This window comes from Symsagittifera roscoffensis, chromosome 4 (assembly GCF_963678635.1).
Source record: "Symsagittifera roscoffensis chromosome 4, txSymRosc1.1, whole genome shotgun sequence".
NCBI lineage: Eukaryota > Metazoa > Xenacoelomorpha > Acoela > Convolutidae > Symsagittifera > Symsagittifera roscoffensis.
In genome coordinates this window covers 69,240,866-69,257,452 of record NC_087065.1, presented here as the reverse complement: position 1 = coordinate 69,257,452, position 16,587 = coordinate 69,240,866, and the positions used below count along the sequence as shown (strand labels likewise).

General features: G+C 35.5%; 3 protein-coding genes and 1 long non-coding RNA gene across 4 annotated transcripts in view; 3 read left to right on the top strand and 1 right to left on the bottom strand.

Moving 5' to 3' along the window:
- The window catches only part of LOC134845118 (ectonucleoside triphosphate diphosphohydrolase 6-like), a 344,283-nt gene extending 334,823 nt beyond the window's left edge, over nt 1-9,460 (bottom strand). Inside the window, exon 1 of the mRNA XM_063861975.1 lies at nt 9,448-9,460. The gene's annotated coding sequence lies outside the window, so the exon portion shown is untranslated. The remainder of the gene's footprint in view (nt 1-9,447) is intronic.
- On the top strand, nt 380-6,122 carry LOC134845202 (L-seryl-tRNA(Sec) kinase-like). The gene is made up of 2 exons (XM_063862098.1): nt 380-741; nt 5,194-6,122. The coding sequence occupies exons 1-2, from the start codon at nt 693-695 to the stop codon at nt 6,099-6,101; spliced, it is 957 nt and encodes a 318-aa protein (XP_063718168.1). The 5' UTR covers nt 380-692; the 3' UTR covers nt 6,102-6,122.
- LOC134843889 (cell division control protein 45 homolog) lies at nt 6,290-9,084 on the top strand. Its single transcript, XM_063860214.1, has 2 exons — nt 6,290-7,685; nt 8,222-9,084. Exons 1-2 carry the CDS (start codon nt 6,294-6,296, stop codon nt 8,633-8,635), a joined length of 1,806 nt encoding a protein of 601 aa, XP_063716284.1. The 5' UTR covers nt 6,290-6,293; the 3' UTR covers nt 8,636-9,084.
- Nucleotides 9,461-14,436: 4,976 nt separating the features above from the next.
- LOC134844915 (uncharacterized) lies at nt 14,437-15,738 on the top strand. The gene is made up of 2 exons (XR_010162704.1): nt 14,437-14,749; nt 15,085-15,738. It is a non-coding gene; the product is annotated as an uncharacterized LOC134844915 (long non-coding RNA).
- Nucleotides 15,739-16,587: the final 849 nt, after the last annotated feature.

Genomic DNA, 16,587 nt, shown 5'->3' with positions numbered 1-16,587 from the left:
TTCTTTCAAAAAACAAGTCAGTATTTTTTAATTCTTTCAAAAAACAAGTCAATATTTTTTCTTTTTTTTGCGTTCATTGACTTTTTCCAACTGTCTGTTGGCTATGTTTATCATTTTACAGATTGAGCATGCTGAAGCTGTCATGGTCTTCTAAACTAAACTATTACAGAGTTCATAGATTCTTTTGGTGTTTCAGGATTTGTCGGTAGAGAATTATCTATTTACTGCACTCAAAGTAGTCAACTTTGGCTTTCCTTGTCTGCTCTACGGAATAGCGGGACGTCTGTGGGCAAAGCACATCGAAAAAATTGCTGTTGAGAAAACAGGGCAGATTGTGGAGCTCAAGTTTTGGTACGCTGAAGATAAAGGCAATCCATACTGATATCAACTGAGAGAGGCAATCCATACTGATATCAACTGAGAGAGGCAATCCATACTGATATCAACTGAGAGAGGCAATCCATACTGATATCAACTGAGAGAGGCAATCCATACTGATATCAACTGAGAGAGGCAATCCATACTGATATCAACTGAGAGAGGCAATCCATACTGATATCAACTGAGAGAGGCAATCCATACTGATATCAACTGAGAGAGGCAATCCATACTGATATCAACTGAGAGAGGCAATCCATACTGATATCAACTGAGAGAGGCAGTCCATACTGATATCAACTGAGAAAACTTTCATGACGGCGCAAAACAACATAGCGATATGTCTTCTCTGTGGATTGCCAGGTTTGATTTTTGGAACAATTTCTCAAATGTGAAGAAATTCAAATCAAATGTTAACAAGATGAGCATTTTTTCGAGGAAACAGATGATCAGCTTAAAAATGTGTCAAGAAATAAAGCGCATTTCTTCCTATGGGTTTTTTTTTGCTGAGGCTGGATGGTGAGACTTAACAAAAACCTTCTTAGTTTCAGCAAAAAAATAAGGCTCGCGCAATAAAAAAAATCATCTCCATTATGTTTTCCGAAGTTCTAAAGTTGAAAAAGGTGCAAAAAATAGTCAATCATTGTTCCAGCAATCGAAAATAGGAATTTTGTCTTCGGGTATGTTTTGATTTTTTTTTGTTTTCAAAGCAAAATAAGGTACCGCAAATAATTATTTGAACTAGTTGAGTGTTATATCATATTAAAGCCTTTTCAGTCGTAATTCGAGAGTGTTCAATCATATTAAAGCCTTACCAGTCGTAATTCGAGTGACATTTAAAAAATTCAAATATATATTCCAGTTTGCTTTAATCTCATTTCAAGCGAGGAAAGTGAGCGATTAGGTCTTATAATTGCTTTTTATTCTAGTTAAGCCGTGCAAATTTATAAGTTCGGAAATGTTTTGCGCCTTTTTCAGAAAATAAGTAAGATTAATCAGACAAGTTTTCCATTTTTTTTTAAAATCGAAATATGGATTTTTTTTCGGGGTAAAAACTAGTTTAAAAAATACGGTTGATCAGTTACCATATGAGCAGAATGCCATATCAGTTACCATATGATTTAATCAGCAGAATAGATTGACTGGCAGCAGGTATTTTTGAGCATCTCTGCATTTTAAAGGGCCGTTCCATTTGAATGTTCCTTGTTGGTTGCAAATCGGTTCCCAAGCTTATCACCACATGTTTTGTAACCCCCTTCTTCTTAACCCCCTCTCATAACCCCGAAATTAGATAAACCCACTACAATTTAACCCCTTTTTAATACCTATTGTTATAATCAAAGTGAACTTACTTGAAAGGGATTCGGAACCATATCGTCGGTAAACATCAAAGCTTTAATTGCGAAAAATTTTGCGAACCAAACTGAATTAACATGCACGCTGCTAAATGCGTTTTAGATTTGAACAGAAATCACCTTGCCGATAGTCTAGACTTTAATATGAACTTGAATACTAATCGGACCGACATGATTCAAACTAGTTACCAAAACTGATTAGATTTTTCGAAAACTGAACTTGATCTTGAAACAATTCCTGCGCATAAAAGATTAACTGGTTGAATTTCAATGAAATCTGGAATGAGAACTGGTTGTGACACAAAAGTTGATCTAAGCAGACCATTTTAAATTGAAATACCGATCATTTTAAGTAAAACTTATCCTTTTTTTCGAACCATCCAAACTTGTCATTTTTTTTATTTGTCGGCATACAACGAAATGTCTAAAGGGTTTGTCAGCCCCTAGTCCCAACCTAGCGTCCCATCCAAAGGAGCGATTGTTCCGGGTTTAATTTGCTAGAGACAGCATTTTTCAAATGCGAGTCAAGTCAATGCGTTTTTTAACGTCTCCGGGAGGCTGCAAGGAGACGTCTTTTCTCAAAAAAGTTGACAAACAAAGTTTTAAATTGAAAATATATACAAAAGAGCAAATATTTAACTCAAGTTCACCATAGCGCGAAAGAAATGCATATCCGTTTTTTCTTAGTAAACTTGCATAATATTCTGCACTTTTTCTTTGAGCACCCGGTGTTTTTTCTTTTTTGTAAATTGGTGCCCACTCGAGGCGTTATAGAAATAAAATTTTTGGACGGAAGCGTCTTTTTGCAAATTTGCTATCACTTTCCATATACTGGGATGCGATCCACTGAACTATGACTGTATGCCATAATGCCAGTCCTCTTCAGCATTTGTTGTTCTGGCCAAACCCGATGATGCCGCTTCCCTTTGATTCCATAATGAAGGAGGGAATAGGACTTCTCGATTCGGGACGAGACTTTTTATATAGTTAGATCCAACATAAAGGTAAAGCTCGTCAACTTTTGCTATTTTTTCCGGCTCTTTTATGGTGCGATTGCAAACTATTTGAATTTCCTCCACTGTTTTTTTGTATGAATTTCCTATTTCTTCTTTTTCAAAAGACAGTGCGGGTAACATTTTGAGTTTTTCTCATAAAACTTTGTGAAAGATGGAAGAAACATCCCGACAGCTTGGACTCGGGAAAAGTTTTTCTAAAACGCTTGAATAGCGGCCTGCTCAAAATTCAGCAAATTTTTTTTAGGTCTAGTATCAGGGGCTAATATTTTTAGGGCTTCTAAGAAATGATGGTAAGTTTTTACTGTTTTATTTGGCAGGAACGCATATATTCCTGAAAGACTAACTTGTATGGAGTAAAGTTGATAAAACATCGGGGTGACTTTGAAAGTTCTATCAGCCAACCAAAAGTTGGATGTTTCAAGCACACGTAGCATTTAAGGTCGCCGAATAAAATAATCCTCTCGTGATCATTTTGCCCACCGTCAAATCTTATAAAATTTTTGAAAAGTTCGATTATTTCGAAACTTCTGGTTGCTGGGGAGACTGGTAAGACTTCTTCTCGTTGCTTGCGCGCTCGTACGGTGCGAACTAAGTTTTCTTTGGTTGATAGGGCTAGATGAGTGGCAATGTCATCTGTAATGGGCTGAATAGCGGTTGCGGTTGCGACTGCGACGTTTGGGGTATTACTATTGCTTAGATCCTTGATTTTTTTTTCAAAATTAGTCGAGCATCAGGTTTGCCCGTGGAAATATCGTGATTATGTTGACCCCTCGTTTTCTCCACCCGCAATTGCTGTTGCGCGGCATTTATGGGCTTGGTACTTCGAGCAGTTCCAATTTGTTGTTGTCTTGTTTTTGCGTTTAAGTTAATACTCGTGGCCTGATACCACTAGCATTTGTTTGTCTTTCGAAGATAAAGTAAAATGGAATGACGCTTCAAACATTATATCTGATCTGATAGAGTGGCATAACAATGGTTAAAGAAATAGGCAGTATGATTCTTTAAAAAACTCACAAACGTCTTTTGTTGCCTTCAATTAGCACCATGTAGGTGATCTCTGTTTTAAACGCGTGAGTGAGAGAGTATTTCTCTAACTAATCGAAATGCCATCGTTTTTGAGATGCTAGAGGCATCAAGTGAACTAAGACTAGCTTTGCAGGCCTCAATTAGTAAACTTAATTGAACTACTCCTGTACTTATAAAAAGGACTTAATTTGAAACAAATTTTCGTCATCAAAAGGGGGTTAAATTGTTGTGGGGTTATCATGTTACGGGGTTATGAAATAGGGGGTGTAAACATAGGGGGTTAAATATCGTGAGGTTAAAGAGTGGGAAACCTGTAAATCAACTCTTGTTTTTAGTTTCCGTTTCTGGCTTATTCTTTTTTTCGTGTTTTTTTTTTCATTTACAGGTTTTTTTGGCTTAGATGGTTTCGACTGATGTTATATCTGTTTACTTGCCTCTTGTTTTATCGTTTGAACCACCAAAATTAAAAAAAAACGCGTTCAGATCCTCTCATCACACCAAAAATAAAAACCGATACAATTTTAAAAACAAAGAAATATTTTTTATCGGAAATTTATGTGCTTACTTGCTCAATAACCGGTTATCCTTCTTGGTTTCCTTGTTCATTGGCATTTCATAACTGTCTGTTCGCTATTTTTGATACTTTTGAACTGCAAATTATACTCGTTTTTCGGACTTCATGGGAGAGCACAGAACGCACAATGTTCTGTTTTTGAGACACATCGGGTGAAGTGGGCGTCGCTGAAACGTTGTGTCTTATGATCTTTCAATATTGCTTCGTTATAAAGAAATAGTCAATGGCGGAAATTAGTATTCATAAAATATCAAATTAGTTTCTAAGCTAACGTTTTAAATCTTATGGCTAAATGCGTGATGTTACAATGTAAAGTGTGAGGAACAGATCTGTTTACAATCAGTAGTTTCAGTTTGTTCACCATGCCATATTTAATTACATTATAATAATGTTAAAGTGATTTTTCAACATTGAATTTCAAATAGGGGGAGTGAAAAAGAGTCAAAAGCGCTCAAATCTTATGTGTTGTTGCTTGTTTGCGGATGATTGTTTGTGACCTTCACGTAGTCGGAACAATATGTGACTCTCGTTGTGAAGTGACTCGATTTTCCCATAAAGACATCAGTCTGAAAAACAGATTTTTTTCTCAATACTGGCTTTTTTTACATGATGTAATTAATAGGGCTTCAATGAGATAGCATAATTGAAAACCTTCAGTTTTCTTAAATTTATTTGGGGTACCGAAAGTTACGATAAGAAATCCCTTTTTATTACTTTCCATTTCGTGAAGTGGTCGAACAATGATTTAGAAGCTGCGCAACAAATATAGATATAGCTTAGTGCAAGTCTGGAACAAGCAAATGGGCAATATGATTTTGAGAGAAAGAGCTTATGAATGTTTCAGGTGCTGGTAAAACCACACTGGCTGAGAAGCTACTGAACGAATTATCCCTGGATTACACAGTTAGAATCTTCACCTATGACAAACTGATACTTCCTGATTCTGACCTCACTATGCTTTCTTGGAAGCACCGAAGACAACAAATCATCGACCAGTGTCGTCAAGCTGTCAATGAATTCAAATTGTTGAATGAAAGTTCGTCTCCGTCGACAATAGTTCTGATTGACGATAACATGTACTTGCAGAGCATGAGGTATACATACTACCAACTAGCCAGATCTCTGGAAGTGGGATTTTGTCAAATATTCCTGGACTCGGAAGTTTCTGTTTGCTGGCAAAGAGTATCGAAACGAAATGAAATTAGTTCTGATTTTTTGGTACCACGAACGGCGTTTGATAGAATGAGGAGTCGTTTTGAAAAGCCAGATCCGATGAAAAACAAATGGGAACACAATAGCATATCAATATCGATCTCAGATAGTTTTGATGACGACTTAGACGTGGAAAAGATTGAAAATGTGTTTCAGCTTGCATTACGGATGCCTTTGAAACGCATCGAAGTATCTGAAAAGATAGTTTGTGGTGTTGATTCTTTTCATCATCAAGCTGATCTTTTATTGAGGAATCTAATCAAAGAACAAATTCAAAATTATCAGAATGTAGAGTCCTTTAATTTGAAGAATCTTTCTAAAGAAATGACGCGTAGGAAGAAAATATTACTAGATATGTTTCGGTACAAGAGCTTAAATGACTTCACACAATGTTGTAATGATATCGGAGATCTTGGGAGATCCAATTTAGCTGATATGATGGAACTTTTGGATTGGCCATTAAACAAATGGGATCCCCCGGATATTTGTAAGCAAATTGTTGCCGAGTGCTTTCACAGTTTAAAGCAGGAAGCAATCTAAATTGAATATAATTGCAATTTAACGATATTAGTCATTGTCTTCAAATAGATCGAGAACCATATAACTTTTGCTACTTAGCAAATGTGTTTAGCTCAACTCAATATTTTGTAGTTTTTTTTCAGTTTTGGAAACTCATTTTTTCTTGCTGAATGCTATATTCATTTTCAATTCTGACTTCTTTCAGATGCTTTGATGCTTACGAAGCAGCTTAAAAAGGACTTCTACGCGAAGCTGCAGAATAAACGAGTGGTGTTACTCTCGAGCTTCGAAGTAGACAGCGTGGCTGCTTGTCGTATTCTAATCACCCTGTTCAAAACAGACAGCATTCAATACACATTAGTACCAGTATTCTCAGAGGACAATATCGAGAAAGCGTATTTAGACCACAGAGAACATTGCAATGATTATTTGCTCATCAATTGTGGAGCAACAATAGACCTCTTAGAGCTGTTGAGGCCTCCGGGGATGATTAATTTCTACGTCATAGATGCTCATAGGCCAATTTGCGTGACGAATGTGTTCTCAGAGCAGGTCCACGTTTTGATCCGAGACACAGAAGCGATCGAAGAAATTCCGAAGTTTGAGGATGTTTTCCGAGACGAGGAAGACGAGAGTGACGTTGATGAAGGTCTAGAAGACACGGCAGGATCCTCGGACGACGAAACCGAAACGGTCAATGATGAGAACCAAGATCCAGATAATCCAGAAAACTCAGAACGCTCCTCGAGACGTAAGAAAAAGAAAGGCTTCGACGATGAGAAGTATTTGAAACTGGCGAAAAAGCAGCGAGAAAGACGCCAATGGGAAGACAAACGGACGCAGGTTCTTAGAGCGTATGAAGAGGCGACCTTCTTTAGTTGTAGTTCGGCAGAGATAGCGTACGAGTTGTCATGGCTGCTTTCAAAAGATACGAATGATTTGCTGTGGTTGGGAATCATAGGTCTTACTGACCAGTACTTCTTGAATCGAGTCAGTAAAAGTGGAACCAACTACCTCAACGAAAGAGATTTTTTGGGATCCCATGTCAGGCGTTTGAACAATTGGATGGAAAATGATCCTAGTTCTATAGTATCTGTAGATTGTATGAAGATCAGCTCAGAGCGAGAGCTAAGATTGTATTTGTACAGGCATTGGAGTATATGGAATAGTTTTTATTCATCACTGTTTACGATGTCGCAATTTAAATTATGGAGCCTAAAAGGTCAGCGTAAACATCTCGATTTCCTCTCGTCTATTGGACTGTCTTTACAAAACTGCAAGCGCAAATTCAAATCGATCGATACTAAGGTTCGCCAAGAGTGCAGCTCTAAAATCATAGCAACGTATGAACGGTTGTATAGACAGGGAATCAAGTCGAACATTTGGTTCAGTTCGTTCACGGCACAATACGGAGTGATGAACAAATTCAGTGCCCTGGATGTGACGATTGCGATGAATGCTCTTTTGGAGGACCCTTCGGGCGCAAACACGAGTCCAACTGAGAGGTTCATGAATGCCCTCGACGCCATGTCTTACACAAACTGCAATATGGTAGCGGATTCGATTGAAAAGGCGAAGATTCTCCTTCAAGCCGTTTGTGAACAGGTATGGGGAGTTGCAAACAGTTGGGATAGTTAATTGAAAGAGCAATGAGCTATTTCAGAAAGTTTTTGCGTGCAAAAGCTATTTTTTCAGTCAAACTTGATGTCTCAAGGTTTCCTAAAATTTTCAGTTTGCATGCAATTTTTTTTCGGCTGATTCTTCTTAAATCTGTCTATCCGAATTGTTTTGCTTCATATTATAAGTTTGTCTTTTTAAACGATACTCTTTTTACACTTCTAGTCGAAGGTTTTATTTCTACTGATCAAATCGGTTCTGAACATGTGAAAGTTATATGACATCTATCAGAACGAATTATCTTACCTGCTACTACCACCAGTTTTTTAGTTGTCGGCTAAATATGCTCTTACTATTAATTTCTAGGTCAATGTCTGCGAATCCTTTCTGATTGTTAATTCAAAAAAAAATCTTTTAAGAGTGTAATATTTCAAAAATCTATGTAGATCCAAGTTTGGTATATACTAGTAGCTTTTTTAAAGTCTGAAGCAAAGTGATAGTTATACACAATATATATTTTTCAGACGAAAAACGTCCTGTCTACAAATCGTGCTGTAAACACAGGTCAATTCGTGCTAGTCTCAATGAGTGCCAGTATCAAAGACGCCAAATTTTTTGCAAATTTCAACTCTTTCAAACTACTGGGCTTGTACGTTGTCAACTGCATAGTATCTAGCAACACGCGACTGGGGAACAAAAGTTTCGTCATCACAGCTCCTTCCTCGACGGATGCTGAGAACACAGTTGTCCTGGGCCTCCCTCCTCTGCTTTTGATGGAGGAAAAATACTCGAATATTTTCGGAAAGGCGTTCGAAACAGCAGCTGACATGACAAAAGCGAGGTTTTACAACGGATACTTTGAAAACAACTTTATCGATATCAGAACTGAAGACTTAGTCAAGTTTTTAGACGCGTTGACTACAATTATGTCAGCTTAAGTTGTTTTCGATTGAAATTAAGAGGTATTTCTTTTTCTCTGGGAATTAACTTCATTGAGTGCAATGATTGTGTATTTTGCGTTTATTTTGATTGCTTTAATGAGTGCAAGGTTTTCTTTTGATGAGATTTGCCTGTAAAAGGTTGGTGCTAATTTTAAAACTGTCTCTCCGTTTTTGCTACGCAGAGGAATTGTGAGCATTGTTTTTCTTTTTCCGCCGTAAGTTCTATTCATCTTTGATGGCTCTATTGGGTTTTGAGTATTAATAAAAACCGAATAGGCAACTTCTGGTGCTTTTCAGATGTGAAGTTTTGCGAGGCTTTTTGTTTTTCACCTTGGCTATAAATGTATTTAATTGTGAAATGATTCTAAACACATTAGATGTACATATAGTGAGTCCTCTGTCTCCGATTTTGTTTGTTTGTTGTAAATTTAATTGTTTTTATCTTCGTTTTTCTCCGCAGTTTTTGAGAGATTCAGAAATCCGACACTTTGTGTTTAAAGTTGAGTTTCAGCAAGTTTTTAAGAAAACGATGGATTCAATTGAGCTGAAGATATCGTTGAAGTTTCCGGTTTTTGATCTAAGCAATCGGATATCACTGGACCTTACTGGTAAAGAAAACGGCGAAGTGTTGGGCGAGGTTGACTTTATACCGTCCATAAACACGTCCGAATCGAGTGCTCTATTTCAAGAAATTGTTCAAAAAAGAAAACCTGAATCGAACATTAGCATTGCTCCAAAATTTGCAAAAGTTCAGAAAACGTCAAATAAATTTGCAAGACAAAAAAGCAATTTTGCTTTGCTAGAACACGATTTAATAAGTTTGAAGTTGATGCCGGAAATCGAAAGTACAGATTTATCTTGCAAAATGTGTGATTATAGAGCTACACAGAAAGGTCATTTGAAGACGCATTATAAGTTGAAGCATTTTGGAGGAGCAGACTTGATAATGCAATGTCAAATTTGCGAAATAAAATTGAAAACCAAGTCTTACATGAAGAAGCATTATATTAAAATACATAAACTGACAGATATGGCTGCTTCAAATATGTGTGTTTCTTCCAGTGCTTAAAAGTTTTTTTGAAGGGCTTAATTAGTGGTTAAAATTGGTTGTGTTAGTTTTAAGACCAGTTAGTTGTTCTCGAGATATTAGTTAATTGCTCACGAAATGGTAGTTAAATGTTTATGAAGTGATAGTTAAATTCCCATGAGATGATAATGCGGTGCTCGTGAGTTCATAGTTTTATTACCAAATTCTAAATTTAATCATATTGCGGATCTTTTGATTATCTTTCTCATGTGATACCTTGTAGAGAATTCTACCAGTTAGGAATACTAGAAGTGTTTATGTATAGGGTGAGGGATTTTTACTGCTGACATTTCAACATTCATTTAACTTAATGTTGCTGTAACCAGCAGAGTTATCTCGATGATCCTGCCAATTGACCTCCTCAATTGGACTCCATCTTCTGACATGCTCAATTTTTTGAAAATTCAATTAAAACTACTATAATTTAACTTGTAATTAGATAAAGCCCATTTCAGGTGGTAATTATATCAGGGGCGGATTTAGGGGGGGGGGGGGCGGACTCCCCCCCCCCCTCAGGGATTCGACCCCCTGCCGACCCAAAGAGTCCCCCCTTTGATACTTTTTCAGAAATCCATTTTGGGCAGACCGACCCTAAAATTTTTCTAAAGGCGCCTTCGGCGCCAATATATACTAACTTTGAGGGGGAGCGCGCGCCAAAAAAAAACGATTTTTTTTGTCAAAATTTTTCAAAAAGTGCCCAAAAACGGCTTTTTTGACTGTTTTTTCAAAAATTTGCCTGCGTCGCAGAAAATTTAGCCAAAATAGGGGTAAAACAGTGCTTTGGGAGAGCTCGAAAAATCAATTTGGTCGACCTAAAAAAAGGTCAAAACTTTGGAAATTTTTTTTTGAAAATCCGCCCCCCCCCTCGAGAAAATCCTAGATCCGCCCCTGAATTATATAATTATTTTTTTACAAAAAAACTTCTCAATTTTGTAGGGTTCGTTGTTTTCGTCCTAGTTTCTAACGGTTCATTTTCCGTTACTTTTGAAACACCATTTTTTAACTAATGTGGTAAGGTTTTTAATGACTTACTTTTCAAGCATAGGTTCTTTTCCAATTTAAACAGATTGTCACTTTAACTGAATTTTCAATATTTTGTAAGTTTAACAAGTCTGTTTTTTTTTCATTTTTTAAAATATTTAAAGAGATTCAGTTTGTTATATTGGCTTGGTCGACTTATGTTGGGTAATTTTGCGGGCAAAATATATCCGTATGCGATGTATTATGACAATAGTTTTGTTTTCGGCTCAACATTTTGCGACCCAAAGTTTGTCGCCATGTTGCAGCTCGGTAAAAGATTTTTTATTGGCTGATTATGAACTTCATCCGATACAAACATGAAATTATTGTTGTTGTAGTTTTTAATTTTTTATTAAGTAATGTGTTCAACTTAGTTTTCCAGAATTTTTTTGACTTCTTTCTTTTTTCCATTCACAATGTTTTTTTTTGTATCGCAATGCTTGCGAAGCTCCGCTTCGCCTCTGTGTATTACGAATCATTTTTTAGTTTTTTTAACCCAACTTACTAATATAGGTGCTCTTTGATACATAGCATTAGCAATTTATTTGCATCAATTTTATCGGCTTTATTGATTGCTAGTGTTTTTTGTTGAGCGACAATGGCTCAGATGCGAGGACGTGATACTAATAATCTCCAGGTTGGTGATTCCAGTTTGGAGTGTCTAAAGTTTTTATTTTTCGAAGCTTTGTTAAACATTTCTCTTTATTTCACCATTTTTAACCGTTGCTTGTGTTTGCAAAATGCAGCTTGGCATAAGTTTCTAAAGCTGATTCAGTCGTACGAAAATATAACTTAGTAAAAATTGAGTTTGAAACATGTTTTTTATTGAAATACTGTGGTAGCAACACTTTATCTTTTGCACAGAAACTGGCCACACTCGTTTTGTCTTAATTTTTTTAAAAATCAGATACTGCGCTTGAAATTTTTATAGTATGGATAAGGTTCTGCATCTGAGAGAATGGTTTTTTAATGAGACACTTGGCTTGTCCCCATTAAAATTTTAATCACAGAGTTTTGAAGGTTCCGTGTTTTTAATGGCAATAGTTGACATCGAGGTAGCGTTTTTAATTGTTAGTTTCGGAGGAGACATCATTCGACAAGTCGAAAGACATGATTGGTGCTACACCTAATTACACCTGATTTAAATTTTGTTAATAGTATATAAATTTGATCATTACGCTTGCAATTATCAAATCTGGTTAACAACTTGTATAATAATCTGTTGTTGAATAACTGTTGAATAGTTTGATGGCTTGATTTATATTAAGTTCAATCTCTTCAGCGTCTTCGATTAACTTGGTCTTGAGGTAACGACGACGCCTGAGATGGCAAAGGACCTAGGTTCGTATCCGGTCATGACCTTTTTTCCAAAGGTGAAAAAATTAGTTTAAAAAAATAGTCGGCCTATTGTTTTGCCTGCTTATGTTTTGTCAGTTTAGTTGACACATCACATTCAATGAGCGATTTTCTTTGTTACTCAAAGTTTTTTTAAATTTATTTCAGCAGTTTGAATATTTAACTTTTTTTTTCTTCTGAAAGTTTTATTTGGACAACAAATAAAACTCAACAAAGTTTTAGTGTTGATTGTTTAAGCTTTTTCAACGTATCAGTTTTGCGTGCGTAACGAAAAAACTTTTACACGTATAAGCTAAATTGTATTTTGCAATGATTAGAAAGTTTTCAATTTCAAACGTCATACTCGATTCTAACCACACATCTCGAGAAGCATGCTTGCACTAGCTGTACAGTTTTTAGCTTCTTTCGCAATGCAAACTTATTAGTATTTTCGTCTGTGTTTTTTTGCAGAAATTGATTTTCTTAAAGTTAAGGTTGTTAGACTACCTTCAGGGTTCCCCATTCAGACCTCAAAATGTTACTGCTCGATCCTTTTGCTTAACGAGGTCCGACGTTTTTTATGGTTTTGTCTTTTTTCGATAGGATTTCAAAAAAAAACATTAAGAAGACATGAAAGTTTTTACTCTATGGTGGGGTTCTGCCAGGGTACACTCAGGAATGTACATCTGGTCTTCAAATATTATTGCCCAAATCCTTTTGGTTTCCGAGAAATGGCGTTTTGTATGATTTTTTTATTTTAAAAAAATTTTAATTCAAGAAAGGGGGAGAATATTGTTACGCAGATAAAGTTATTTGAATTTCCAACCAATTAGAATGCAGCAAAATAAGGTATCTCAATTTGAAGCTCCAGTGCTAATTTACTTTTCTGAAGAGGGATGAAGATTCTTTATTAGATACCATATTGTTGTATTTAAAAAAAAACTTTTAAAATCCTTTTCTTAAGCTTCGATTGAAAAATTACAAATTCAACATGAAAATCTCAACACTATGGTTGGATGATTCCTGGTCACATTCAGGGATTGCAGATCCGATCTCTAAGCTTTATTGCTCAAATCCGTTTGATTTTTGAGATATGGAGCTTTTTATGATCCGTTTGATTTTTGAGATATGGCTCTTTTCAAAAAAACTTTAATTCAAAACAATTAACAAAACTTGCAGCTTTCTACCCTATGGTGAGGTTTTGTCTGGGTAAACTGTGGGGATGCAAATTTGACCTGCAAGTCTGACTGCTTAATTCCGTTTAGTTTGAGATTTGACCTTTGTGATCATTTTTGTAAATTGTTCTCAAAATGTTTAGATTTTTAAAACTAACAAAACTTGAAATCTTCAACCACATATATTGATGCTGCTGTCAGGGTACTATTGGGTGTTACCAATTTGGCTTTTGTTTGATTTTTTCGATTTCAGTTGCCGAGATGACAATTTTAATTATCAATTTTCAAATTGTTCCATAAAACGAATGATTTTTTTTTTCAAAAAGTCTCATTGACGTTACAGCTAATAAATGGGCCCTGTTTTTTTTACACGGTTGCGTTTAAAATGATTGTTTTTTTGTGATATGGATTTACAGAAACTTTTTTCACGTTCAATAATCTATTCAAAGCACCGGAGGTGTGAGTCATGCGCTAGTTATTTTTTATGCCTTGACTTTGAGGATAAAGCTATGAAACTTTTTATAACAGATTTCCAAATAGTAAATACAATTTTTGAGTAAGTGTTTCGCGTCTTACTGTTGAGTTGCAATTAAGATAAAAAATTGATCAGACAAACTAAATGTTTTTTTTTCAGGGCATCCATACCGTCGTTTTTTGTTGATTTTTTAAATATTTTTTTCCCATCATATCGAGTTCCTTGTTGACTTTTTCCATGGTTATCTTGAAAAACGCTCAGGCATTTTGGATTATCAAACTTTTCTATGACGATTCTCTTTGATGTGATCTTTGTATAATTGAGAAAGATTTAACTTTGGTTTGCCTCTAATTTTTAAATTTGTTTCGTCCGATAGTTCATTTCGTTATGAGCTTACTGAGCTGGATTTGTTTTGATTCACAATTTTTAAAATCAATATAGGAAAACAAAAGTTATTATATCGTTTTTTTTTGAATTTATGATATTTTTTTAATCTGTATCAGAAAATGTGGCACGTTCTGATTCGCATGTTTATTTCGAAATTTGAAAGTTTTCGTTAATTTAATTTTTTTGATGTTCTTAGAGCTAAGTTTAGGCCGTTTTTTTCTTGTATTTGCGAAGTGCAGCTTACCCTCTGTATTAAAACCAGCCGAGAAGTTAATTGCATTGCGGTCAATCGACAGACATGTTACTTGTATTTCAGTCTTTTCCTGGGCAATTTTTCTCTTAAATTGTTTGGAACAACGGCTTCAATTACGAGAATTGTGTTATCGAGAATTGTATTACGAGAATTGTATTATCACGAGAATTTTATTATCACTTCTGTGGTGTGCTTTACTACACACGTGTCAACGATAGAGAGTGAATGCTCTGTAATTGCAAAAGTTTTAGTGAGATGGCGATGTTTTTTAAACAAACTAGAAATTTTATTCGAAAGCGTTACTGAAAGTGACCGGAAAGAACTATTGAGTAGCAACTGTGTTTTTGCCGACCGATTTCGACTGCTTCAAAGAAAGCTTGTAGGTATTCTTGAGTGGTATCATATTGAAGCCCCTTTCAGCCGTGATTCGGGTTCCAAAAAGATTTAAAAAATTGTATGTTTCGAGAGAAACTGGTCTGGATATCTCCGTTTTCAGGCTAATTTTCAGACTGGATTAATTAGACTGCTTTTCTAGTTAACTATTCCTTTTTGTTATTTTTTGAAATACTTTTAAACAGTTAGAATAGTTGGTAATTACTTGCCTTCATCATAAATAGTTGAAACAAGCGCAGTTTTTATTTTAGACTGTTAAACTTGGATTTTAGCTTAATGGGGCCAGAAATTTTTTTAAATTTTTTTTTATTGAGTTTCAAGGCACAATGGCTATTGAACTGACCGTTTCTTTGTACGACTTCGTCTGTCAAAACATATTGGCTCCTTTTCGTTCTCTCAACATATCAGATAAGGACTCGCATTCAATTGTTGGCGAATTGATTCTAATCGAAAGCTCCGACACTGTAAAAGATCCCTTAACCCCTGCTGTAAGAAAAAGAGCGATTAACAACTTAGTTCCGGAACCAAGAGCTAAAGCTGTGAGAAAAGTGTCGACTGTCAGAGGTGGTTTCAATGTCTTAGAAAAAGACTTGAAGACCTTGAATTTGATTCCGACAATTGCTGATGGAGACTTTTCGTGTAAGATGTGTCCATACGTAGCTTCGAGAAAAGACCATTTAAGGACACATTATCAGCTGAAACATTTCGGGGGTGGAGATTTATTGATGCAGTGTCAAATTTGTAGTGTCAAATTGAAGACTAAATCATATATGAAGAAACATTACATCAGTAAGCATAAATTGACAGATGTAGCCGCTGCAAACATGGCAGAATCATCAGGACTGTTCTAGAGAATTTCAAACGACCCAAATTACTGACTGATGAAGTTACATGGTTTCATATTTTATTCATTGAGCTTCTTTTATTTACAAGACTGAGGGTCTATACCAATGAAATTTAGCTTATATCGTTTTGCTTTTCCCTGACTTTTAACAGTTTTTGACAGGAACTAGACGCCAATAACCTGAATTAATTGGAATTTTTTCAACCAAGAAAGTTATGCAGATGCTTATTAAGTTGTTATGTCTAAATACTCTGCATTACTTAATTGTCGAAAGGTTGGGAGTGTTTTAAAACAAGGCAAAGAAGCCACGTTTTAAAAAAGAAAATGTAAAACATTGTTTATTATTTTATAATGTTTTCCGCTAAAAACTAGCGATATCTGGGAGTGGAACCGCGGCGATTAGTGTATAAGAATGAAAAACAGGCTGGGTTTCGAAAAATAAAAATTCGAAGAAACGCAGTTTAATTGATTTTTACAAAAAAAAAACGTTTTTTTTTTTCCCTACTCTAATTATCGAAACCCCATAATTTTGATCAATGAAAAACTCCTTTTCCACAAAAAAAATTACCCGTACTTAGTTTTTTGTCACCTGCGAATTAATACTACAGAGTAGTAAAGCTTGAATGGCAGTCAGCTTTAAAAGTAAGTTGATGAAAAACTCGATGAAACTCTGATGAATAATTTAAGCCATAATTGTGCTTTTGCGTTTATTTCAGTTTACATGACAATTGATCCTCTAGTCTGTTATAATTTGGTATATTCTAGCAAACAAAATATAGTTCATAAATGCAAAAAAAGTACAGAAACTGCGGTTCTTGATCAATGTGATAACTTAAAATCGGAAAAAATCTAAAAGCGAAAGTTTTAAATGGAATGTAATAAAATTCATGTGGAACGATTTTTTTTGGCTAACCTTACTTATAAAATTATTCACAGTCAGCACTTGTCACGATGACGCCACTTTATACTCTTCATTTTTC